Source organism: Tursiops truncatus, chromosome 8 (genome assembly GCF_011762595.2).
Source record: "Tursiops truncatus isolate mTurTru1 chromosome 8, mTurTru1.mat.Y, whole genome shotgun sequence".
NCBI lineage: Eukaryota > Metazoa > Chordata > Mammalia > Artiodactyla > Delphinidae > Tursiops > Tursiops truncatus.
In genome coordinates this window covers 82,047,789-82,074,178 of record NC_047041.1, presented here as the reverse complement: position 1 = coordinate 82,074,178, position 26,390 = coordinate 82,047,789, and the positions used below count along the sequence as shown (strand labels likewise).

The 26,390-nt window shown below is 45.9% G+C and overlaps 2 protein-coding genes across 9 annotated transcripts in view; one reads left to right on the top strand and one right to left on the bottom strand.

Annotated features, from left to right (window-relative positions):
• Window positions 1-267: 267 nt before the first annotated feature.
• PAX6 (paired box 6) lies at window positions 268-22,366 on the top strand. 4 transcript variants are annotated; one of them, XM_033862672.2, is made up of 12 exons: window positions 268-325; window positions 687-747; window positions 4,317-4,447; window positions 5,244-5,285; window positions 5,380-5,394; window positions 6,343-6,508; window positions 12,328-12,486; window positions 12,960-13,042; window positions 13,474-13,624; window positions 13,721-13,836; window positions 16,465-16,615; window positions 17,312-22,366. In XM_033862672.2, exons 2-12 carry the CDS (start codon window positions 738-740, stop codon window positions 17,395-17,397), a joined length of 1,110 nt encoding a protein of 369 aa, XP_033718563.1. In that variant the 5' UTR covers window positions 268-325; window positions 687-737; the 3' UTR covers window positions 17,398-22,366. The 4 variants fall into 4 exon arrangements, with proteins under 4 accessions (XP_033718563.1, XP_033718560.1, XP_033718564.1 ...); XM_033862669.2 differs by having other exon boundaries at window positions 5,380-5,595; XM_033862673.2 differs by lacking the exon at window positions 5,244-5,285.
• ELP4 (elongator acetyltransferase complex subunit 4) overlaps window positions 14,920-26,390 on the bottom strand; it is a 252,720-nt gene continuing 241,249 nt past the window's right edge. For 2 of the 5 annotated variants that reach the window (XM_073808731.1, XM_019948002.3), the window contains one exon: window positions 23,560-24,173. In XM_073808731.1, the coding sequence (XP_073664832.1) occupies window positions 24,028-24,173 (146 nt within the window). In that variant the 3' untranslated portion in view covers window positions 23,560-24,027. Of the gene's footprint in view, window positions 15,205-23,559; window positions 24,174-26,390 lie in introns of those variants that run through there. The other 3 variants (XM_073808732.1, XR_012333494.1, XM_033862664.2) reach the window with 3 other exon arrangements.

Here is a 26,390-nt window from a genome sequence, read left to right as displayed (position 1 = left end):
AACTTGTCAGATCCTTTCTCCATATCTCCCAAGCCAGGCCAGGGCAGCCACTAGCAAACCGTGGGGACTTCTGCAGGATAGGCTGCTGGAAATGTGGGTGTAAGTCTGGGATTTAGGGTTTTATGGCAGTTTGAGACCTAGATGCATTTTTTTTTTTTCCTTTCTGAGAGTGTGGATCAGAGAGCCCATGGGCCTATGCTTTTGAGCCACAGTTTGACATACCTTTCTCTCCTTCTGGTTTGTCTTAGGGCGAAGACTTTAACTAGGGGTGTGCAGATGTGTGAGACCTTTTATTGTGAGAGTGGACAGACATCCCAGATTTCAGGCAAGTTCTACGTTGGCTGCTTTGGGTTCCAAAACCTGAAAGAGTCAGAATGCTCGCTCATTGTTGTTCAGATGGAAGAAAAAATTCAAAATCAGGTCGTCGATTCTCCTGATTAAAGGGTTAACTACTAAGAGATTTGGGGGGAACAGATTGGGAATATTGGAGTATTTGTAGCCCAAAGGGTAGATTTTGCATGCACTGGAGGGCAGAGCTGGATGACTCTTCCATCGCTGCAACCGACTGAGTGGATCATTTCCTTAAAGAGGGGGCTTTCTCCTGTCCTGGCTCCAGGACATCCTCTGTAGGGAGGTAGGCCTACCTGGTGCTGGCCCATGATTAATGCCTATATTCTTGCTAACAGAGCCCCATATTCGAGCCCCGTGGGATACCGCGGCCCCCAGCCTGCGCCAGCATGCAGAACAGTAAGTGCCTCTGGTCTTCTTGGACTTGGGGCTGGGGAGGTGCAGACCCGCGCGCGGGTCGGGGGAGGGCATGGAGCCTCACGGAGTCCGCGCTGGCCAGACCGCGGGCGCGAGGCCGAGGGACCCGAGGCAGCTGCTCCTCTCTCCTAGCCCGGCAACCCGAGAGGGGAGGCCGTTTGCTCTGTTCTCCCTCCTGGAAGAACAGGGGCTGGGCCCCTCAGAACAGCCCGCAAGAGTTTGCGAAGCTGCGGTAGAGAAACCCCATCCCTCCAAATCCTGTAACTCACACCCCCTCCCCGCCCCTGCCCGGGCTCTGACCCCAGAGAGGGGGGCTGGGCTGAGCAGGGCGGGGCGGAGGCTTCCAGTCGCAGCGCGAGAAGGAGGCCCCTTGGGTTTAGCGAAGACTGAATGTCTCCGCCGTCCGGGCGGGGTGGGGGCTCCCCTCCCCCAGTCACTCTAAGGGCAGCTCCTCCCCTCCCCACCCTGGCTAGGGCCCTGGAAGGCCAGCGGAGCGGGGCACCCAGGCCTGCGGTGGGGTGGAGGTGGTACACTGGCCCCATGGGACTGTTACAGGGCGCCGGCGAGAGCAGGTTTACTAGGTCTGGGAAGAGAGTGAGGATGGAGCCCAGGAGGTGGAGAAGCCCTGCCCCGATAGCTGCTGTGTGTGTCCTGGTCATTCCGGCCCGCTGTGCCTTTGATTCCCAGGCTCTTGCACTTCCCATTCTCCCTCTGCCTAGGCCCTTTGGGCCCCCAGCCCACTTTCCTGCTCGGTCCGTGAGTGCTGGTGTGTGGCAGGACGAATCTGGAGACCGGGCCTGGGAGCGTGGAGGCCCAGCGAAACTAGGCCAGGGTTGAGGTGCGGAGTCTGGACGCGGTTTAAGGGCCCAGCTGTATGGAGTGCCCGAAGGCCTAAGCCTTCTAGAAACCTTCCCTTGCCGAACTGCAGACTGAGGAGGGTCCCCAGCGCCTGATCCATCTGTCCTGGAACCGCTAGTCGTCCCCTGGTGCTTCCGCGGCTGGTGGGCGTAAAGCGCAGGAGTGGGCGCAAAGGTGGCGAGCTTTAAGGCGGATTAGTTGTGCAGAAACCTGCCAGGCCCTGGGACTCGGCCTGGTAGGAACCCTCCTTGGCGAGGCTTAGGCTTCTGTCCACCCTTCCTGGCTGCTGGGTTCTCCCCCTACAGCACAGGGTCCCCAGCCGCAGGCTCTCGGGAGGGCCGGCCCCCGGCGCCCGGCGCCGTGGGTTTGCCGCTGCGGCCTGGCTGGCGGGCCCCGAGGGGCGCGCGGGGTCGCGGGCCGGCCTGCAGGGCTTTGTGCCGCTCGCTCCCGGGTGTGCGCGAGGCGCAGAGCATCCAAATTGACACCATATGTTTTCCTATTAGATGCTTCGCGGTCGAATTCTAGGCGCATAATCATCGCCACTGGGCGAGAGCGCCAGCCGTCCCTAGGGAAGGGACACAATGATTGAGGCTTAACCTCTGAAGGGGAACTTATAGCTGCGCTTCCTCGCTGCCATTTCGATGCTGGCAGAGGCGACCTGGCCCTGGGCGAGCACCCGCCGGCGGTCGCTGTGGAGGTGGCGGGCAGGTTGTTTTTTGCAATGCGGGGAGAAGGAGGGAGGTCTAGGGTTAGGCGGCCTCACACGCCTTGGCATTCCTAGATTGGGACCTGCTCAGGCAGCGCGTGAAGTTTAGAAAGTCTTTCTCGATCTTTCTCTGGGGCAGCCTTTCTTTTTCCTGGAAGGCTCCCTTTGCCCAAAGGGGAGGCTCCGTATCTGGAGGAGTAGAAGCTCTTTCGAGGCAAAGGAAGGCAATAAAGGGAGTTTAGGAGAAAACGGTAAGCGCGATCTAGGGCTTGCTCTGTTGGAGAAGCGGTGTCCCTGCGATGGCCCTGCTCACGCTGGGCCCGGCCGGAGCCTAGATACCCCAAAAGCCTGTCACTTCTCATCGAGTTGAGGCTCCAGCACCCCCCTCAGTGAGGGCCCCCCCCTGCCCCAAGCCTTCGGCTACCCTGAAAACGCGGCTCCCCTCGAAGGGGAAACGAGTGCAGTTCAATCTCGTCTGAGTGATCTACAAATAGGGACGGAAAGGGTCGTTTTATCACGGTCCCGTTTGTCGTGACGATGCAATTTCCCGGAGCGGAGCACTGTCACAAAGTGACAAGGCTGCCACAAGCGCCCCGACTGATCTTTTCAATTAGCCTTCCATGCATGATCCGGAGCGACTTCCGCCTATTTCCAGAAATTAAGCTCAAACTTGACGTGCAGCTAGTTTTATTTTAAAGACAAATGTCAGAGAGGCTCATCATATTTTCCCCCCTCTTCTATATTTGGAGCTTATTTATTGCTAAGAAGCTCAGCTTTCTGGAGTCAATTTATCAGAGGCTCCAAGGAGAAGAGAGGAGAGGAGAGCTGAGCGGGGAGCCACATCTTCTCCTGGAAGGGCTGCTCTCTAGAGTCGGGGCTGCAGGTTGGAGATTTTTAAGGAAGTGGGAATTGGCAATTGGCTTTATTTGTGTGTCTGTGGTTTCTGGGGAGGGGCTACAGAGGTGCTAACTCCCTATTCCCTATGATTAGACAATGGGGTGAGGTTGTGAGATAACCAGATAAAGGAGGGATGGGGGACACTGCGGTGTGGTCTTTTCCTTTTCTTTCCACTTTTTGATTTTTGCTAATATCTGTCCTTGGCTGTGGGGAGGGCCGAGTTTAGCAGCAGAGCTGTGGCCGGTGCGAACAGACTCCCAGATCTCCGCCCCACTGCAGCAGCCAGCCTACTTTGTGGCTGGAGCCGATCTGGGGCTCTGAGGCTTGAGGAAGCCTTCAGTGGAGGTGCTGAAACCCAGGTTGTGATTCATTAGCCATGGATTTGCTCTTCTGGTTCTTCTCTACTCCCTCCCCTTTTCTTCTCTTTTTTTTTTTTTTTTTTTTTTAAATCCCAGTGCTTGTGTGTTGCCTTCACCAGAGTTTGGAGTGTGACAACAAACGTTTCTGGACTCTAGTGTCTGAGGGAGCATTGGAGAGCTATAGGATTTGCTATCACAGTTCTAACAATGCAGAGACCTTGGAGATTCAGTGTGGGTTCTGTAGGACTCGTGGTTTTTCTTGACACTCAGAGGGGATCTTTGGGAGGATATTTTTTGAGCTGATGATTTGCACCTTGCGGGTTCAGAGACTGGCTGGGGTGTTTATGGAAGGCAGCGGTGGGCTGGGGGCTCTGCTGGAGTGAAGGCGGTAGTGAGGTGTGTGTGCTCTTGCTGGTCGGTGTGTGTTTGCATGGTGCTTCTGCAGTCTGGTGGGCAGGAGCTCGGCTGTGCTTGGGCTGGGCTGCCCGATGCCAGGAATGGCTGCGAGGTCCTGTTGTCATTTCTGATCGATAGCAGGGACCTGATCGCTGAGGTTGGCCAGGGTTGGCAGGGAGCTGAGGATGCATTGTGGTTGTCTTTTCTTTCTTCTTCCTTTTCTTCTTTCTCCCTCTTCTTCTCTTCTTCCTCCACCTCCTCCCTCCTCGTTCTCTTTACTCTTCTTCCTCTCCTCTCCTCTCCGCTCTGCTCTGCTCTCCTCTCCCTTTCCTCAGGTCACAGCGGAGTGAATCAGCTCGGTGGTGTCTTTGTCAACGGGCGGCCACTGCCGGACTCCACCCGGCAGAAGATCGTAGAGCTAGCTCACAGCGGGGCCCGGCCGTGCGACATTTCCCGAATTCTGCAGGTGATCCTCCCGGCGCCGCCCCACTCGCCGCGCCCCCCGTGGCCCTCCACTCTCAACGCCCTCTCTCCATTTCTTACTGTAAAGGCTGCTAATTATGGACCCACCTACCCTCACCCCCACTCCAGTCCCCACCCCACTCCCCTGCCTTCCGCTTTCCCCTTTCCTTCCACCATCCTTCCCGATCTCTTCCAACCTGGGTCAGTCACATAAGACAATTCATCTGCTTAAGAAAAAAATTGGGTGTGAATCCGAAAAAAAACCAAAACCTTTCTTTTTTCATTTGGCAAAAACATTCATTGTGGTAACAGTTTATGAAACTATAATAAAATGACTTATGTAAATCCACATAATCTCATTCCCCTCTCCCTCATCCCATGCTTACCTCAGGGTTTGAGATACTTGTTTGATTTCTTCGTATTTATGAAAAATATATATATTGATTTTAAAAGACGAATGCTATTTACCTCCCTCCCTAAGTCACATTTACTCAATTGGGCATATTTTTAAAGGAATGATAACTAAAAATTCAGTCTCTATTTCCCCTTCACTCATTACAGCTTAACAGCACTTTAAGCAAGGTCAGCACAAAACAATCTGACTTCGTTTTGATGCATCTTCAAGCAGCATTTATTTACAAAAACAGTTTTTAAAACTTTGAAATTAGTTTTTTTTTTTAGTTCAAACGGTTTGAAAGTATCATCCTATTTGTAGTTTTTAGGGCTACAAATGTAATTTTAAGAAAAAAGCTCTCTACAGTAAGTTCTCATACCATTGAAGGTATATTTTTGTGTTATAGACCCATGCAGATGCAAAAGTCCAAGTGCTGGACAATCAAAACGTAAGCTTGTCATTGTTTAATGCATACTTAAACAATTTTATTTTTGTCTTGAAATTATTAATAATGTGGTTTTCTGTCCACTTCCCCTATGCAGGTGTCCAACGGATGTGTGAGTAAAATTCTGGGCAGGTATTACGAGACTGGCTCCATCAGACCCAGGGCAATCGGTGGTAGTAAACCGAGAGTAGCGACTCCAGAAGTTGTAAGCAAAATAGCCCAGTATAAGCGGGAGTGCCCGTCCATCTTTGCTTGGGAAATCCGAGACAGATTACTGTCCGAGGGGGTCTGTACCAACGATAACATACCAAGTGTAAGTTCACTGAGAACATTCCCTCTCCCTGCCCTAAGCTCACACTCTTCCCTCTTTACCATCACTTTCTTGACCTCCCCCTGATCCTCTCCCTGCCAGTGTCTTTCTCTCTTTCTCTCCTCCGTGCTCCACAATTTGTCTCCTCTGTACCTGGGGGTCTTGAGAGGAGCACCCTGACCTTTTTTTTGACCTTCTGGAAAATGGAAGTCAAATGTGGGGGGTTATGCACCTCACTTGCATGTGGCAAAGTAGAGAGCGGAGGCACCTGGAGAAAGGCACTGGAATCTAGAAGGAAAATGCAAATGAAAACCAGATTTGAGCTTCCGCCAAATCTACCTGTTTGAACTTTCTTTCAGGCATCAAACATCCATTTCTGCCCTAATATAAAACAAATAACAGTGAAAGAAAGCTCTAGGCCAAGTCTCAATATTTTGGGGGGGAAGTCTTTAACAACAAAAAAGCAGCCATGTGAGTTAGGTCACCAGAGACACTGTGCAACAGTGAAGGACCCCTCCCTAGTCTTTCAACTCTCTACACAACTGAGTTTCCATGCCCAAAGTGATGGCTGGCATTCTTTCCACGATGTCTCTGCAAATCCACCCACTGTCCTAGGATGGCTGGGAATTTTTTTTTTTTTAATGTATTAAGGGTCATTCTTTAAGCGGTGGGAGTGCTGAGATGGGGACTTAGGGCAACTGTGTCTTCAGGAGACTCTACCATTTGGTTTGATCTTGATTTGATTTGCAGGTGTCATCAATAAACAGAGTTCTTCGCAACCTGGCTAGCGAAAAGCAACAGATGGGTGCAGACGGCATGTATGATAAACTAAGGATGTTGAACGGGCAGACCGGAAGCTGGGGCACCCGCCCGGGTTGGTATCCGGGGACATCGGTGCCAGGGCAACCTACTCAAGGTAAAAACCCAAACACCCATCCTCAAATTCTCCATATATGCAGCCCCTTGCCCATCCTCTTCTCCAACTTTTTCCCTCTCCGGGCTTTTGTGCCTAGAGAATGTAGTGGAGAAACTCTTCAAAGGCTTGGGACATATCGACTTGCGCTGTATCTAGGTGGTGTTTGTTGAACTATCTGGTTGGCCTGGGAATTCGAGGGTTGTGTATGTTAGGTAGTGTGAATGTGGCTGGTGTGTGTGTGTGTGTGTGTGTGTGCATGTTCGCTCGAGTGTGTGTTATGGGCAGGAGTATGTGCGTGTGTGTATGAGCTAGCTGCGTGGTGCCCTATTCAAATGTGCCATTAAAATGCACGGAGAGCCCCCTTGCTGTAGAAGTGTGACAAGTTAACACACTGACAGACTGCAAGATAAACATAATTGTATCGTTTTGCTTCTTGCCGTAATTGACAAATTATGTGACTAGGAGTAGGGTGTGTATGAGAGGGTGAGCACTGAGATGCAGGGCCAAGTTGAGGATGGGGCTTTGGAAGTGGTGGCTTTCCCAACTAAACAACCCTACCCTCTCTGCTCTGACCCCTTCCACCCTTTGGGCCCCCAGTTCTCACTCTTTGTGGGTGGCGACTGCGTAGAAGGGTGGGGTGAGGATACTGTGAACCGGACTTTGGTGTGCCGGGAGCGACTCTGGGGCTGGGAGGAAAGATAGGATCTGGACCGTCCTTGCATCTGTGAGAAGGGATGGAAGAAGAGGAGCAGATGGGGGTGGGGTCTGGTCTGTTGGCTCTCCCCCTCCCCTACACACACCGGAGGTAGCTTGGTCAGGAATAGGAAACAGTTTACTCCGAAGATTAATCGGTATTTGTTGTCCTCGTGACAAGGAGATAATATGCGGGATAATGGGACGTGGCGTCTCACTCCCCGGAGCACGAGGAAGCCTGGGGGCTCCCGGCCTGGGAGGCGGCGAGGGGAAGCTGACTGGGCTGCCCTCGCATCCGTGCGCTCTCGGACCCGCTCTAGGTGCCCTGCGCCTCCACCGAGCCGGGCTAGAGAAGGGAAAATCGGTAACAGTATGCGAAATATCTGGTACAAAGGATGCTTCTGTCACTCGCAAGAATTTGTTATGGGAACAATCCTGTCGCTCTGTAATTGCTCATTAGAGAACGTTTTGTTTCTCATTAAGGCGACATGAATAAGCGTCTAGTTGAAGGAGACAGCTGTAGAAATGTTCCACAAGAGACCTCTGGACACGATTCGGCACCGATTGCCAATTAGACATGTCAGTTTTAAGAGCAGAAAACAATATAGGACGGACACTGGGAAGATAGGGAGCAAAGCGCTGGCTCGGTGTTTCCCAGCGCGGCCGCTCGGCCGGCCGAGGCCTCCGACGCGCAGGGCCCCGGCTCCCCCGGGCGACCCGCCCGCCCGCTCCCTCGCCGGATCGGGCCGAACCGCGGCCTCCCAGGGTGCGAGGCTGCACCCGAGGAGGCGCTGCCTCCGCCCTGACCGCAGGCCCCGGCCCCCTCCGGCTTCTGGTGAGGACGAGGGAGTGACCACCACACCCACACCTGACCCTTGAAACTGTAGGCTTCCCACCTGCGCACACCGGGCACACCCAAGTGACGCGCTCCTGTTGCCTTCCCCGGCCCCCAGCAGTCTGCGGTCCCGGTGACCCCACCCCGCCGAGTCTGGCCGGCGGGTGCGAGAGGTCTCGGGGAGGGCATGGGACACAGTGGCCGGGCCTGGGAGGGCTGAGCCCTGGGCGCGAGGGCTCACGTTTGCCCGGGGCCTGGAACAAGGACACCCCCTCCTCCTCCCGGAGCCCGGACTGGACCGAAGCCGAGAGCAGCAGCTTCGCCCGCCCCTCTGCTGCCACCAGAGGTGGCGCCCGATTGGGGCGGCTTTTCGTCGCGGGGAGCGTGAGGGCGGGAAGCGAGAGCCTAACCGCAAGGACCTGGTGGTGACCGTTGGGGCAGGAGGTGGCGCTAGTTCAGGAGCTTTGAACTTTCAGGCGCCGAGTTGCCAGAGCCTTCTGGCTCCCCAACTGCCAGTTCCCCCTTCACTCCACAGAAAACCCACGCCAGTGCCTGGTCCCCACCGCGTGGCGAGGACGGTCGCGCCAGGCGAGCGCAGAGTCCCGAGCGTGGGGACCACCGGGCGCCGGCGGCCGCGGCTGACGTGCCGGGAATCCTCGGTTCTCTTGGCGCTAAGAAGGCCCCCCTCCCTCCCGCGCCCCCTTTGCCGGCCCAGGAAGCCGGTTTGCGGTTTTAAAGAGCCCATTACTCCGAAAGCATAAGGCGAGGTTAGGTCTCAGAGGGAGACAAATCTGGTTTCCATCTGATCAACGCCATGCGGCGGTGAATAAAATTGTGCCGACTTGGGCTGACAACAACAAGAGACAACTCTATCCAGCCCCGATTCTCCAGCGCTTTGGTGGTTTTAGGGATCACAGAGACACTTTTTCTTATCTTCTCCCCCCCCCCCCACCCCCGCCACCAGCCCCGTAATACCCAGGCCCTCTATAGGATTTAGTCAGTCTCTTTTTCAACAGATGCTACAATGTTTTGATCCGCGCTCCAGAGCTGAAAAGGTGCCGCAACCGGGTTGCTATCTTTTCTTGCTTGTTTTCCGCATCACTGATTAAGACACTAAGAAACTAAGGAATGATTTTATTTCCCAGCGTCTTTTTTTTTTTTTTTTTTTCTTTCTCTCCTCTCCTTCTTCCAGGAAACAAATCCTATCCCGAGCGTCAGATGGTCCTGGGGCTGGGATAATGGGAGGCGCTTTCACTCGCCTTCTCGCGGATTAGGCTGGAAGGTGGACGGCGCCCATTGAAGGCCCCTTCTTTGCGCTCAGAGGGGGCGCCTTTTAAAGAAGATATCTTAATTGTCTGCCACTTAGGTTTATCATGTGGGGAATTCGAGATCCAACTTCCAGTTCTATTTTGCTAAAAGCTTTAAGAGTGGAAGGTAAATCCACTAAAGAAAAAAAGGGGGGCACCCAGTCTAAGAGTGACCTCTCCGGCACTGCCTCGCTGCGAACAGTTGCTATTTTTAAAGGAGCAAACAAACTTTCAATGGAGCACGCTCGCTCTTCAGGGTCTTGGAGGGATCCTGCAGCCACGGGTTTCTCCTGAACCGCCTCTAATTCCACGGCTGTTTTTATTTTCCCCCTCAAAGAGGTTTAAAATCGAGCTCTCCTCATCCTCGTTGACTTTCCTCCTCTTAAATGTCAGTTCAAGTCAGCGCTGCACCTCCGTTGCTGAGAGAGAGAGAGAGAGAGAGATGTTTTAAAATTAGGAAAACGTCAGCGAAGCAAACGGGAGCAGAGAATGCTATCTGCGGGGGTCTTCTGAGGCAGACCCGGGTAGCTTTGTTTGGCGAGATCGAATGTGCCAGAAAAAGGACTGGGGTGGGGCCTCCTAGAAGGCGTGAGTGACCACCCCCGCGAGATGGGATTGTGTTCTCAGCGCTCCCTTCCCTAAACCTCTGATGATCGCAGGTTTTTGTTTGTGCTTTCGCAAAGCAATAACTGATGGGCCTTTCTAGTTGGCCCAAAAAGTCTATTTCTAAAGTCTTCCTCATTGACCGAATCCGAAAATAAAAGGGGCTCTTCATTTCATTCCCTGAAAAACACTTTGAAAAGTCACCCGGAAACTCGGGGCAGTAAATTAGCACAGACACTGGTGCCGGCACACGTGAGTGAGCGGCTCTCCCTCAGCTAAGTAGCCCTCCCCAACCCCCCAGCTTTCTGATGTAGCGCAAGACGACCCAAAGCAGAGCCACGGCCCATTTTCTAATAGTCTCTCCCTTATCTCCCTTTTTCTCTTTCTCTCCCCGTCTCCTTCGACCCTCTTGTCTCTTTTTCCTCTCAGCACTCTTTTCTGTCCTTCTTATACCTTTCTGGCCTCTGTCTCTGTGGAGCCCTCTTTTTTCCTCCACCTTTCCACGCCCCTCCTCTCTCCTACTCCTCCAAACCCCTCCACCAGGCCTCCACCCCCTCCTCTCCTGTCTCCCTCCCCCGTGGTCTCCATCCTCCCTGCCTCCCCGGCTCACTTCCCCCCCCCCCCCAACCCGTGCCCCGGACCTCATCCACCGGCCCTGCCTCCCCTCCACCCCCTGCCCTGGCCTCCCATCCACCCTCCAACCCCCAGCTAAGCGCCCTAAATAGCATGGAGACGCCTGCTCTTGGGACAGTGATTAATGATAGCAGAGCAGAGGGGTTAACACACTTCACTGAAAAGTCTGTTGACTGGGCTTCTTGTAACACAATGTGGCCCGCTGCACGCCTCAAGAGAATCCTTTTGTTGTCCGCACTCATTGTGGCCTCAAAATTCTGCCCACGAAAGTTTGCCAACGCTCCTGCCCCAGGAGTTTAATAGTTTCCCTTACTCGCGGGGCATTGTGCGGCGCTGAAAGGCAGCCCCTCGCTATTCAAGTGTTGGTGGTCATCTCAATAGATCTCCAAGGGCCCATATGGTGGCCAGTACTGATGAATCCGCCTGTTTAAATGGGGGAGAAAGTTGGGGTTTTAAAACATTTCAAAGTTCCTGAAAAGATCCCACTAGATCCTGTCACAATTCCCTGAACTCTTTGAAGGCACTGCCCATTGTCTCCTGGTTATAAATGATATTCCTGGCCAAGTCTATTCCCACCAAGGCGCCCCTAGAGGCCCCTCCCCCACGGGCCAAGTTTCTAGGATGGGGGGGCCAGCCCCTGTGGTATCCCTTGGGGGCCTCAGGACCCAAGACCAAGGACCCAGCCAGCAGGCAGTGGCCCTAGAGGCCCAGCCAGGGCTGAGTCCTTCCCTTGCCAGGCCGTCGCTTCTCCAGCAAGGCGCACGAGGAGACAGCTAGCCTACGTGCACATCTTGCCCTCCAAGCAGCGAAGGAAAATAAAACTTTCCCCTGTTTAATGATAGAAATTACATTAAAAGTGGTGGAAATGCCCTAATTAAAAATGTACCACTTAAATGATATGCCAAGGATTCAGCTGCAGCATAGCATGTTTAGCTAGTTAGTGAACTCTCTACTATTTCTTTTTTAAAATTACACGTTAAAAATTTAAAAGAAATCTTACTTTTCTCTGGTGCAACACATTACAAAGAATGGACAGTCCTTTTATCTAAATATAAAATTCCATTTTCAGCAATTATAGCCTGTTCTTGGTGATGATATAATTACAGCTGTGCTCGTAATAGGTGTCAAGGCAAAGCGCACTCATACAATAGTTGAATAAAACTGCAGAACAATGCAAGCACTTCTAAATTCACAACCTTTAAAATGAAATTGACTGTGCAGAATTCAAATAAAAACTAGATAAATATTTTTTTAAAGATTACAAGCTTGGTTTGGTTTCTTAATAGCATTTTCTACAAACCTATCAACATCTAATTGATTAGATAGGAATTACTGATCATAGATCAGCTGAAATCTTGAACATCACTCTTCTATTTTCCCAACACAGCCATAGGTAAATAAATTCCCTAAGGAAAGGGAACTGGGCGAGGCATTTGGAGGGTCAAGGTTAGTTATAAAAGATCATTTTAATTGGAAACTTCAGCACTTGTTTTGTCATTCAAAGGAATGCCGTTCCCAAAGTATCAAAATTGTGCAGTCTCATCCTGATAAAAACAGAAAGAAAATGGTGGTCAGGTAACATATGTCACTAATGTCTTTTATTAAAAGAAGGCGGACAGTTACCTTGGGAACGTTTTGGTGAGACTTTCAGATGAGACTGCTTTTGGAGTTTATGGCTGTAGGACGCCCCTTTTGGAGACCGCAGGTTATTCCAAATTTCTCTTACTGTCCTATTCTTTTTGTTCCAGATGGCTGCCAGCAACAGGAAGGAGGGGGAGAGAATACCAACTCCATCAGTTCCAATGGAGAAGATTCAGATGAGGCCCAAATGCGACTTCAGCTGAAGCGGAAGCTGCAAAGAAATAGAACATCCTTTACCCAAGAGCAAATTGAGGCCCTGGAGAAAGGTGATGGAGTTTTTCAAAGTAGAGAAGCAGTAAATCAAAGTAAATGCCACATCTTCAGTACAAAGAGCTAAATTTAGCCAAGGCCCTTGCACGGAGGCCTGAAAAGGTTTCTTTTTTCTTTCTGTCCTTTTTTTTTCTTTTCCTGGGCATCTTTTCAGTGTGTGTGTGTATTTTCTTTCTTCTTTTCATGTACCAGTGATTCACAGATGAAAAGTCTGACTTCTCATGAAGAAACAATGATGATTTGGCTAATTCAGGCCACAGAAGAATGAATGTCATTTCAAAGAGAATAGAACTTGGTTCTGATGGGATAGTTCTTCCAAGTACAATCAATCTACTAGTAGTAGCATTTTAAAGGGAATTGGTTGGAGGTGACAGAAGTCGGGAGGTGGAAACCAGATTGATCCAGGGTTTGGTTGACACGTTTTGTATAGTTCTGGCACAACACAGAAGAATGCAACTTACTCTTTCAGAGTTTGAGAGAACCCATTATCCAGATGTGTTTGCCCGAGAAAGACTAGCGGCCAAAATAGATCTACCTGAAGCGAGAATACAGGTACCCAGGGACCGTGTGTTCATGTTTTGTGATTCATACCTTTTGCCTTTTCTAGAGACACGGGTGCGTCTAAGGAACACCATTTGTTTGTATAAACAGCAACAGATTCAGTTTGCTAAATGCTTTGCGCCACTCGGCTCTCGGGGCTGGGGGGAGGGGGACAGTGGACGCCTCTTGGGGCTGGGGGAGGAGGACAGTGGACGCCTCTCGGGGCTGGGGGAGGGGGACAGTGGACGCCTCTCGGGGCTGGGGGAGGAGGACAGTGGACGCCTCTCGGGGCTGGGGGGAGGAGGACAGTGGACGCCTCTCAGGGCTGGGGGAGGGGGACAGTGGATGCCTCTCGGGGCTGGGGGAGGAGGACAGTGGACGTGTCTGGGATGGGGTGGAGCTGGGAGTAGGCTCAGGGCTAACCTGTTCCATCTGATTTCCAGGTCTGGTTTTCTAATCGAAGAGCCAAATGGAGAAGAGAAGAAAAGCTGAGGAATCAGAGAAGACAGGCCAGCAACACACCTAGTCATATTCCGATCAGCAGTAGTTTCAGCACCAGTGTCTACCAACCAATCCCACAACCCACCACGCCTGGTAATTTGAAATATTAGTACTAACAAATGTGTTTCAACCTGTTGGCCCTTGGCTCTGACTCTCACAATGACTGTCTGTTGTGTCCTCTCCCTGCAGTTTCCTCCTTCACGTCTGGCTCCATGTTGGGCCGAACAGACACAGCCCTCACAAACACATACAGTGCTTTGCCGCCCATGCCCAGCTTCACCATGGCAAATAACCTGCCTATGCAAGTAAGTGAGGCTGGCGGCTGCCTGCTTAACGGGTCCCTGGGAGAAGAAGTGAGGAATGGGTTGGGGCCTGCAGACCTCACTGGCCCTATGTGTACCCTTGGGAGCCTTTCCCAATATAGTGATTGGCTTGATCAGTCAAGTCTGAGATGAAAACCGTCAATCGAGTCTTTTAGCTGATTGATTAATTGATTCATGCCTTTAATAAAATAAAAACCTGATGTGCCGTCAAGTTAATTTTTGCTCACAGGGAATGTTGGTTTGATAATGTTGGGTGAGAATGGGGCATGTTTTGGGGACCAGAAACTTATACCAGAAAATGAAAATAATGTTGGCAAATTATTAGATAGTAAGAGGTTAGTATATATGACACTTGGGTTTATATTCATGTGTTCATATTAATAAGTGTATAGTCTTTATGTGCCCTGTGGTTGTTATTTAGGATGTTTCTGATAAACTAGTGAGGACGAAAAAAAGGACCAGAATTGGGATTCATATTTGCATAGTGCGATACACTTAACATAGAAGAAAGCTAGTTTTCTTTCTGTATCTTAGAAGAAAAAAAGGAATAGAAGGCATCTGCTAGAAATTTCGTGTGTCTTTGCTGTGAACGATGTGATGGGGTGGTGGCGTTCCCAGCTGCCTGGAAAGGCTGATGCTATTTGCTTGGTGTAACAACCTGCTCCTACTCTCAATTCCGTCCCAAATATTTACCAGCCCCTACGTGTGCTGGGCCCTGTATACTAGGTTAACCCTTTATGATGGAAGTTGTCTAAGGCAGGTAGGGTGTACTAGAACTTTGGAACTAGAGGGATTCTTGATGGGGAAAAATAATTGGTCTTCTGGTGGGCCTTCCGCAGTGACTTCCCCAGGACTCCTGCCCTATTTGTGCAGCAATTAGAGATGCCAGATAGTGTGAGCGTGAGCCCCTGATGGAAACAAATTTGGGGTTGCACACATCGTTTGTTCTCCACTGAACATCTGCTGGATTTCTAGCCCAAATCACACCAAAATAAGTGTTTCCCAGTCTTTAGACTTAATACAGGAGCAGCTAGATAAGCAACTTCAGAGGAATTATTCACACGTCTATTTTTATTGCATCTTGATATTATTGGCCGTAGAGCAATTAATGTAAATTAAGGGATTAACAGCCCATTAGTTGTGGTTGCTACGACTGCCTTGGAATTTTCTAGAAGTCAGAGTTGCCTGGAGGAAGTCATTTTGGGAATTAGAAGCAAATGCAAGCTGAAATTCTGGCAGGCCCTGAAGGCCTGCTTGCCTCTTTGAACCCGATGTTAGCAGTCATCCTCAGACTCTAATAAGGCCACAGAGTCTTGTTCGGTTTTGTAAATTGTAGCAACATCTAGGTTTCTATGAAGATAAAAAAATGTGTATATGAGAAAACATTTAGAAACAATGAAATAGATGCTGCTATTCTGTTAGAGTTGTTTCCACTTAGACTGGTGTGGGTCAATTTATTTCAAATGCCGACTTTTAAAAATTATACAACTTATAATTCAAACCATATATATATATTCATAAAGCATAAATAAAATTAAAATATCAACAATTCTACCATTCAGAGAAAATTACTCTTTGAATTTTGGAGGCGGGTGAGGGCTGGCCAGTCTGTCCATCAGTTTATCCTGTTGACCAAAACCTTCAACCATTTTACAAAGGGTGGGTGTCCTCCTCCGAACCTTCTCTAATGTATCACCCTCTCTGAGGATGTGGATCTTGGAATGTTAAACATTTCTATAGTTTGCAGATCAGAGCAGTACTATCATCTCCCCTGTTCCTGACAGTATGCTTCTCTTAATTGTCTCAAGCCTGCTGCCCCAGCATAGCCCCATGAGAGCTCAGGAGGTGTTTTGCCTCAGCCTTGTGTATTTATTTAGTCAAGATAAAGGTTTATCTTTTCAATACCATGATTCTAAACACTTCGAGGGTAACAGCACAATTTTGTGGATAAAACCTAATCTCAGTTTTGGTGTCTGTAAGAAAGTCACAGCTAATTCTCCGGATGGGGCTAGGTATTTACTGACACTTCTGACTACTTTAACCTGAGATCATCACTGATCTGCCTCTTCAAGAATCTTGAAATCTGTAAGTCCAACCATGAAAGGCTTTCAGGGTCCCTAAACTAAACTTTACAGAGAGTTCCTGCCACTGTCCTCTGCCTCACAGCTTGAGATACAGGGTTTGAGGCGTGGAGGTGTCGCTGGATTCCCAAATGGATTGAATTTGCAAGAGAGGGGGTGTGTCTTTATGGAAGTCCTCATGTTATAGTTTGTCTAAAGGTGCCAGCGGAGGTCCAAGATGAAAATGGACAAAAATCCTATTAATGTTATGGGTAGTGTCAACCGTCTAGCTGGACAATGAATGGTCTGAATTTTTGGTACTTCAAAAAGTTTGGTGTGTAGGCAACTTTGCTCCCGCAGTGGACAACGGAAGGACTGGGTGGAAGCCCGATCTTAGTGTTACCACATGGAATTCAGGCGCTTTACTTGCGGGTATCTAAGAATCAGACTTGTTGGCAGAGTTCCTGGGGGCGGGGGGGGGGGAGGGAGCTGGGGGTGTGGCTATGCAAAGTGTCTCTCACTAACCACAAGTTTGCCTTTCTCCTCCCAGCCCCCAGTCCCCAGCCAGACCTCTGCGTACTCCTGCATGCTGCCCACCAGCCCTTCGGTGAACGGGCGGAGTTATGACACCTACACCCCCCCACATATGCAGACACACATGAACAGTCAGCCAATGGGCACCTCGGGCACCACTTCCACAGGTGAGCCGCTGCCCTCCGCAGGCTGCACAGAGGTGGCCTTTGCAGCTTCTTTTGCCAGGTGATCTCCCTTCACTCAAAGTTTACCTAAAAAGAACCTCCTGGCCTTGTGTGATGGTGTATTTAACTCTCTGTTGCTCGCTTCCTTGGGGAAGACTGATTAAAAGGGGAATTCAGTCAAGCTAGTTAGTAACTTGATGCCATACAGACAAAAAAAGAAGTTGTTTTTCCTGAATTTGATTGCAGAAGCTGTATATGAAGACAAGGCCTGAAAACGTAGCTTTTCCAAGGAGAAATTATTATATTAGCCAAAGTTTAACAGTGAAGGCCTCCTGAGTTTATTGGAAGACTTCTCACTTCCCTCCTAGTTCCTCTATGCCTTTCATTGCAACTGAAGAAGTACCACTCTGGTTTTCCAGGATGGTTTTGTTGCTAAAGTTCCAAACATACAAACAAATGGAGTTGTTTTTTTGGTGGGGGGAGCGTGGGGGCCTTTGGGATTCAGTAGATGTGTGTAAACATGCTTTCTGGTTTCTGAAGGTGCTACTTTTGTTTATAGGACTTGAAAAGTTTTTTCTTTTTTAGATTCAGTTAAATGTTAGAAAGTACTAGAGATTTTTTTTTAACCTATAAATTCGTACTCCATGCCTGTCTCTTGAAGGGAATATCTACATGGCTATTTCTTTCACCCACTTCTAGGACTCATTTCCCCTGGTGTGTCAGTTCCAGTTCAAGTTCCTGGAAGTGAACCTGATATGTCTCAATACTGGCCAAGATTACAGTAAAAAAAAAACAAACAATCAAAAAACAAACAAACAAAAGGAAAGGATATATTGTGTTAATTCAGTCAATGACTATGTGGACACAGCAGTTGGACGTTCAGGAAGGAAAGAAAAATGGCTGTTAGAAGCACTTCAGTACTGCAATTGTGTCCTGTGTTGAACCACTGGGGAATGGACTTGAAACAAGGACCTTTGTATACAGAAGGCACGATATCAGTTGGAACAAATCTTCATTTTGGTATCCAAACTTTTATTCATTTTGGTGTATTATTTGTAAATGGGCATTTGTATGTTATAATGAAAAAAAGAACAACGTAGACTGGATGGATGTTTGATCTCTGTTGGTCATGAAGTTGTTTTAAAAAAAAGGAAATTATGATCAACAAGCTTTGCCACGAATTTGAGTTTTATCAAGATATATCGAATACTTCTACCCATCTGTTCATAGTTTATGGACTGATGTTCCACGTTTGTATCATTCCTTTGCATATACTTAAACCTGGAACAACATGCACTAGATTTATGTAAGAAATATCTGTTGGTTTTCCAAAGGTTGTTAACAGATGAAGTTTATGTGCAAAAAAAGGGTAAGATATAAATTCAAGGAAGAAAAAAGTTGATAGCTAAAAGGTAGAGTGTGTCTTCGATATAATCCAATTTGTTTTATGTCAAAATGTAAGTATTTGTCTTCCCTAGAAATCCTCAGAATGATTTCTATAATAAAGTTAATTTCATTTATATTTGACAAGAATACTCTATAGATGTTTTATACACATTTTCATGCAATCATAAGTTTCTTCTTTGGCCAGCAAAAGTTAATTGTTCTTAGATATAGTTGTATTACTGTTCACAGTCCAATCATTTTGTGCATCTAGAATTCATTCCTAATCAATTAAAAGTGCTTGCAAGAGTTTTAAACTTAAGTGTTTTGAAGTTGTTCACAACTACATATCAAAATTAACCATTGTTGATTGTAAAAACCATGCCAAAGCCTTTGTATTTCCTTTATTATACTATTTTCTTTTTAACCTTATAGTGTGGTGTTACAAATTTTGTTTCCTTGTTAGATTAACATTCTAAACGAATGGTTGCTTTCATACATACTCTATTTTAAATCCCAATGATCCTTAAAGAAATAATTCTTATAGGTGTCATAAATCGCAAATGTGTTAGAAAGAAATTCCACTTAAAGCTGTGTGTAGACCTGTGCCCATTTATACCCAGAGTACATATACAAAATGGTAGCATTTCCCAGTTAGCTGTTTAATTCAGAAGCTCAAAGTCGAGAAATAATTTAAAAATGCAACAACCTATTAACTAGGAATTGTCTTTTGAATTAGGGCTGGCATTTTCAATCTGGGCAGATTTCCATTGTCAGCGTCTCAACAGCGATTTCACTGAACTATATTCAAAAGTAGGTTTCTTATACAAGACTCCCTGAAAGCTGTTGCCTTTCTCCAATAGGCCCTCTCCCTTTTCTGTCTCCCTCCCCTTTGCACAAGGGGCATCACTTCCCATTGAACCACTACAGCTGTTCCCATTTGAATCTCGCTTTCTGTGCGGCTGTGGATGGGTGGAGGCTGGAGGGGGGATGTTGCATGTCAAGGAATAATGAGCACAGACACATCAACAGACAACAACAAAGCGGACTGTGACTGGCCGGTGGGAGTTAAAGGCCTTCAGTCATTGGCAGCTTAAGCCAAACATTCCCAAATCTATGAAGCAGGGTCCATTGTTGGTCAGTTGTTATTTGCAATGAAGCACAGATCTGATCATGTTTAAAGTGGCGGCACGCAGGGCAGGAGTGCTTGAGCCCAAGCAAAGGATGGAAAAAAATAAGCCTTTGTTGGGTGAGAAAGGCCTGTCTGAGACTTTTATTTCTGTCTGTTCTGTGTAACATATAAGTCAATATGGATAAGTTTCTTCTGCAAGCTTCAGTCAAAGGCTGGGGGGCTGGCGACCTAGATTAAATGCCTCACAGGCAAAACCCTCTGGGGACAAAGACACACTTCCGCTGAATTGTACTCTGCTCCTTTTTTGTTTTGTTTTAAATCCCCAAAGGCAAATGATCAGAAATAGAGAAATTAATTGGAGGCTTTAAAAAATAACCTTCTAGTTTAACATCTACTATTTTCTAGTTAAAGAATTACTTGTGAACAGATAATTGTCTGGCATGCTGTATATTAATATTCCACCAGAGTTGCCTGCACACTGAGACATGCTGACTGCAGTTTTTATACGTGTGCATGTAGTTTGATTGACTGTGAGCCTGCGCTGCACGCGTGCACACTTCTGCGGCAGTGTGCGCACGTACGCACTATTGGTAGAGTCGCCCGTGCAGATATTTCTACCTCCTAACGTTTTGCAGCCTACATTCCTTGAGGGACATGTGCCCAGGGAACTGTCAGAGGAAGGCTATGTGTGAGTGTGTGTGACAGCCGCTGGCTGGCTCACTTCTTCCCTGCAAGAAGGGACGGTTTCCAAGTGACTCTGATTTGGGCCAGGGTCAGGCAGCCGGTCCTGGCCCACGGCTCTGTTGTGCAGAGAGCAGAGACTTTGGAGCACCGGGTGTGGCATTTGGGTGCAGGAGCTGAGGCCGGGAGGAGGGGAGTACTGTGGCCGCAGAGGAGAGCTGCCTGTGTGCACTTAGGCACGTACACGTGTCCTCTGAGGGTCAGGCTTGCCAGGGCGCGGTGGCTCAGCACCCTGGTTTAGTCTGAAGCGGCCACTCAGCTGCAGATGCCCTCTGATCCAGCAGGATGGGTCAGCTGCCTTGCCTTCTGCCTCGTGCCCTCACCCTAGGGAGATGAGCTGTCCTTTTGAATGGAGCTCCAGGCATGCCCTTGGGGACAGCACGGCAGATACTGTGTGGAAGCACTGCCCCGAGGTGGCCTTCTACTCATTCTTGAACTAATTCTTGTTTATTTATTGATAGGTATATTTATATATTTATGAATGGGAACTCTTCAGGGATGCTTTGACGCCATCTTCCAGGATGGTGGCCATCTATTTGTGATGTCCTTGGTAGACTCGTGAGACTTACAGCCTATGATTTTTCTCCAAACTTGACTGACTTAGGGAGACCAGGTGAACAGAATTCGAGCTGAAGGTTGAGTAAGAAACATTCAAATTACTCCAAGTAAACAAATGCGTTTTACTGTAATGAATTCCCGGAATATCCCTCCTCTTCGCCCCAAAGCTGTGTCCCCTCTTGAATGGGAAGCAGCTGCTTCTTGACGTGGCTCACATAGTCATTTCTTCCTCCTTTAAAAAAAAATCATAACGAGGCTTCCTAGGAGTCATTCATACAGTATTATTCTAAGATTCAGCTTTGTTTGGTGAATGTTTGTCATCTTAGAATGCTGTCCATATTCTTCTTTTTGCTCTGGGCTTTAATGTTAACGAGATTTTTTTTTTTTTTTTAAAGGGTTTTCTTCTATGTATAACGCTTGGCTCACCAAGGCCAAACACAAATTCTTCCCTTTTCTGTTCCTCAAGAATAAACCTCATCTGTTTTTTATTATTGATAAAAAAAAATTTTTTTTTTTTTTGCCTCGGTTCTGAAAGACTTCACTGCTCAGTTTTGAAGTTCAAAGTGTAAATACTTAGGGTTAGAATTGCTTAAATTTGGTGGTGTTGATGGTGACTACCTTTGGAAAGCATTAACATGATGCTTTAGAAATGACATTCATAATGGGCTTAAACAAATGAATAGGGCTCTCCCCCTACTTTTGCTTTGTATGCGCATTCGTGTGTTGATTCTTTAAAAGATAGGGAATTGATTGCAGTGTTGCTTCCTCTTGAAGTAGTTTTATTTTGTCTAGTGTTAGTATTTGCAGGTCCTGGAGGTGGAGATAAAGAATAAATGGAAGAGAGAGGTGGAAATTGGTGGCTACTATAAAGAAATTCGGAAGGTCTTAGAACCCCAGCACCTGAGCAGACTCTAGCAGTCAAAATATTTACCTCATGTTAAAGAAAGGCAAATCTAGCGTAAGAAATGAATACCATAGAGGGTTTAGAAGTTTTAGAAACATTTAAAAGATATGAGGACGTTTCAAACACTGTTTGGCATTGTTACTTAAAATCTTTGAGACAAGCTGATAACTGAAAAAGAAATCTGTCAACAGAGTGTGTATTTTATAATATACCAAAATGGTCTGTATACCTACAGTAGCATTATTGAGGACCAGTATTTTTATGTAGTAAGTTATTAGCATATGGACAATTGATGTTTCCAGAAGGAAAGAAAACACATTTTTAGAGTGGGTTTTTATCAGTGCAAAACAAAAATATACATCCCTCTCCAGTAGCTTGTTTTTTACAAAGCTTGCCTAGTGAATCAGACCCACAAAGTACCTGAATCTGATTTTTGGAAAGGCCAGGTACTATTATTGTTCAAAATGCACTTTCACTGAGTTTTAAAAGTTTCTTTTATATTTAAAATAAGGGTTCAAATATGCACATTCAATTTTTATAGTATTTATTTGCAAAGCATATACTAAATAGTAATTGGCTGTTAATCTTATAGACATGGTAGCTAGGGTAGTAAATCGATGACCTACTAAGTATTTTTGACAAGCAATTTTCATATCCGATGACCTCACATTTCCTTTTCAGTGTCAAATGCTATGTAATTCTTCCGTTGTGTGTTTGTATAAAACGAATCACAACACGGTGAGAAAAAGGTTAGCCTTATTAAAATAATAACCCAACTAAAATATTCACTTGAGCTAATTCAGATTGTTCATAATGCTTTCAAAGGACATAGCAAAGCTTTTGTGGAGTATTTGCATATTATTTATTATCTATGGACTAAACTGATTTTTTGAAGTTGCTTTACATTTTAAAAGCACCTTTGCTTAATATGAAAGCCCTTTAATTTTAACTGACAGATCAATTCTTAAACTTTATTTTGAAAAGAAAATGGGGAAGAATTTGTGTCTTTTGAATTAAAAGAAGTGAAAAAAATAAACCAGACATTCTAAAAAAATAGAAGAAGAAACCTGATTTTTAGTACTAATGAAATAGCAGGTGACAAAATAGTTGTCTTTTTGATTTTGATCACAAAAAATAAACTGGTAGTGACAGGATATGATGGAGAGATTTGACATCCTGTCATTGATTCAATTATTCTAATTCTGAATAAAAGCTGTATACAGTATGTGTTTATGCTACAGTGGGTTTTTTTTAAGTGACTGACATTCATCATATCGGTTAGACAGTTTTAAAAACCTAGGCTTTGTTTTCCGCAATGTTGTCAAGAACAAATAAAGTATAATTTGTGGTATATTAAAAGCAAACTGCTCAAAAATGCTAGATATAACTGCTTCAAGATAGGCTAATATATTTGGAAATGTATCTTGAAAATTCAGTTTCTCCTAACAGATGTTAAACAGCTTTTTTTAAAAACTGAGACTCAAGTTACTTTTCTAACTTTTACTTTTTGTCTACTATTTGTCAAAAGCTTTGAGAATATGGAACTATGATTCAAAAAACTAGTATTTCATATGAAAACGAGTTCAATATATCCGCAAAGCCATGTTTATATTGTTATAACTGTACACACCTACCAATGTTCCTAATTAACAAAGGGTTTTACCTGATGCAATGGAAATCTGAGTTAGCTTTTTTATACTTTGTCTCAGACCAATGTTTTGTAAAAATCTCTCACCAAGCTTCAATACATGTTTTTCCCCAGTATCCTAGCATGAATGTAGCTGTCGGTTTGAATTTCAATCCTGAATTATGTCTATTGACATAATTTCACAGTGCAGACTTTAATTGTTTCAACAGAGACCATCTACTTCTTTGTCTAAGTTTTCTATCACTCAAGTTCTTTATAGTTATTAACTACTAGGGCAGACTAATTATTTTTAATGGAGTCTTAATCCCAAAATACTATCTTGTTTTCATCAATTTCATAACAGGATGCATAAATGCAAATTCATTTTATTTTAGTCTTCATATATTAGCAAACAAATTTTTTCATTTCTTAAAAAAACCTTAGCATTTTTGGTAGGAGGTGTCTTTTTCAGAAATGAAGAGAAAATACGTTTTTCATATATAATTTTGAATTTCATAATGTTTCATATGCTACCTGCTGTAACATGCACTTTACCATGACCTGAGTGCCTTAAACACACATACACTAATGACCACTGTAAGGCATCTTGATTTGCTTTTATTTAAAAATAAAATTATTGGGGCTTCCCTGGTGGCGCAGTGGTTGAGAGTCCGCCTGCCGATGCAGGGGACACGGGTTCGTGCCCCGGTCCGGGAAGATCCCACATGTCACGGAGCAGCTGGGCCCGTGAGCCATGGCCGCTGAGCCTGCGCGTCCGGAGCCTGTGCTCGGCAACGGGAGAGGCCACAGCAGTGAGAGGCCCACGTACCGCAAAAAAAAAAAAAAAAATTATCTATTTTCTCTAGATATAGCATAAAACAAAATTTAAAGTGAAAGTATTTCTGCTGTACTATTTCTGTATAGAAAGTTGGTTAAAATAACAAAGAACGGTGGCCTCATTTTGCAATCCTAACTGTTTTTCAAGGATTGGAGGTCAAATCGTTAAGAAAAATATTTACATAAGCTATTAGCAATCATAATTAGAGTGTCATATAATTCTGCATCAACCACTAAGGAGGAATCACTAGAAGTCCAGGTGCTTCTTGCCTCGGGCCGTCATGCCACAGCCTGGGCCCAGCAGCTTGGCGGATTCTGCCAGATCCTGTTTGCTCGAGCGGCTCACTGTGTCTGACAAGTCTGGAGGCAAATGCAGCCGCTATGGCAGAAGATTTCAGGGGAAGGAAAGAAAGAAGAAAAGAAATAATTAATTTTGCTTTTGCCAGCACACTTCAGAATACAATATTATGCTCTGTTGATCAGCATTTAGTCTTGCATATAAAATTCCTGCTAAAACAGTTCTTCAGACTGAAGCCCAATATAATCACATCCTATTTCTACTAGATTTTACAAATTGTAGCCATTACAGAAACTGGACCAGGAATCTTAGTGGCACATTTCCAGAGTCCAAACCTAAATGTACTAAGATTTTTCTTACTGAGGTAGAAGTGAAAACATGGAAGTGCATAAATAAAAGCTAATTGAAAAATATCACATGATAATGGCAGGGTTGTTTTTTGGCTTTTTTTTTTTTTTTGGCTAGAGCTCCAAGATGGTATTATTTTTCAACTGAATGTAGCTTTTCAGCAATTATGGATTCCCACAAATGCTTGTTTCCCTTTGTCTATTAAGTTGACCTAATGATTTTTATTTTAAGGCTATACTTTCTTTAAGGAACTTACAATTTTCATAGACAAATGTCATATTGACATAATGAAAAAAACGATACCAATCAAAGGGTCAATATTTTTCAAACGCCCAGATAAGTCAGCCATAACATCTGCTATAGGTCTTGGTAGTTTCTGTGCATCATGTTGGGTCATGTTTTCAAACATACAGTGTAGCTTTGAACATCTCTCCATCCTAACTGTTTTTCTGCAGATACAGGTTGATTTAAGGAGAGCCAGTAACCAACCATCATTACAAAACAGTTACTGTAATTAGGGAGAAATATTCATATTTCAAAAGACCTTTTTTGGTTTTCAAAAGGCTCTCTATCAAATTCCTTCAACTATCAGTGCTCCCAGACCACATGATTTGTTTCATAAAAATCCAAACTCAAAGGAACATGTTTCTTGCATGAGGCAGAGTGGGTGTGTGAGGCTAAAGGTAAGTAGGGCAGGATGGGGTCATCCCCTGATGACTAAGCAAAGCCTTGATGAGGTGAACTGGCCTGGAGACAACCTACCTGAAACCCTTCATTTGAAAACTCCCTTCAATATGAAAAAAAAAAAATCAAGATGAAAAAGAGAAAAACCATTTTTTGGGGTCAAAATATTGTGATCCACCAGCATATGTTCTGGCTAGTTTCTTTCCTGATAAAAGGCTTGTTTATTGTCATGTAAACACAAGCTGTGCGCAAGGATCAAAACATTTTAAAACATTAAAAATAATTTATGAAAATATTCTTCCTTGATTTCAGTTTGCTGGTACAAGTATATCTAGGATGAAAGACACTATTATATAGATATGTGATCAACAAAGATGTCAGAAAGGTCCAGAAAAGCTATAATATCCATACAGTAATATAAATATAGTATTATTCATTTGTATGCTTAGCACCCAGCCTGTCACTTAAGTCATTAAATGTCTATTTCTTGAATAATAAAAAAGAACTCAAATAAGACATATTTTGCCTTTGCTTTAAACAATTCTTTCATTTCTTCATACCCTAGTTTCAGAAAGGATTTAAGGTATAAATGAAAGTGTGAAAGGCTCAGGAAGGAATCTAAAAGACATGCGTGACTCTAAAGTCTGAGGACACGAATGTCTTTGCAGTAGTGTTAACTCTATCAATGTTCATGTGAGGAAGCAGGAGGGGAAGAGATATTTAATTATATGGCTGAGTTTAAATGTTTCTTTAAGATCTTGTAGTAATTGCTAATGAGCAAAGGAAAAATGACTAGGGTATATGCATGACCTGAAGGCTCTCTGAAACTTAAAGAAAAGTCACCATTAAAAAACATATGTGTGGGGGCTTCCCTGGTGGCACAGTGGTTGAGAGTCTGCCTGCCGATGCAGGGGACATGGGTTCGTGCCCCAGTCTGGGGAGATCCCGCATGCCGCGGAGCGGCTGGGCCCGTAAGCCATGGCCGCCGAGCCTGCGTGTCGGGAGCCTGTGCTCCGCAACGGGAGAGGCCACAACAGTGAGAGGCCCGCGTACCGCAAAAAAAAAAAAAAACAAAAAAACCCTTATGTGTGTGTTTTCGTGTGTGTGTGTGTGTATGTGTGTGTGTGTACTTTTGTTTGGGACCTCACAAAGATGAGGTCAGATGGTGATTAGGCTGTTTAGGAAATCAACTGGAGTCAACAAATATTTAGAATCTACTCGAAGCAAGGCATTCTGAAAAGATATGTGAACAGAGCACCCTCCACA

Bases quoted from the DNA above. Each gene is read 5' to 3' on its own strand.
- PAX6 (XM_033862669.2), top strand. The intron at 5,596-6,342 runs GTAAGTTCACTG...TTTGATTTGCAG, and splicing joins CCAACGATAACATACCAAGT to GTGTCATCAATAAACAGAGT. The intron at 6,509-12,327 runs GTAAAAACCCAA...TTTTTGTTCCAG, and splicing joins GCCAGGGCAACCTACTCAAG to ATGGCTGCCAGCAACAGGAA.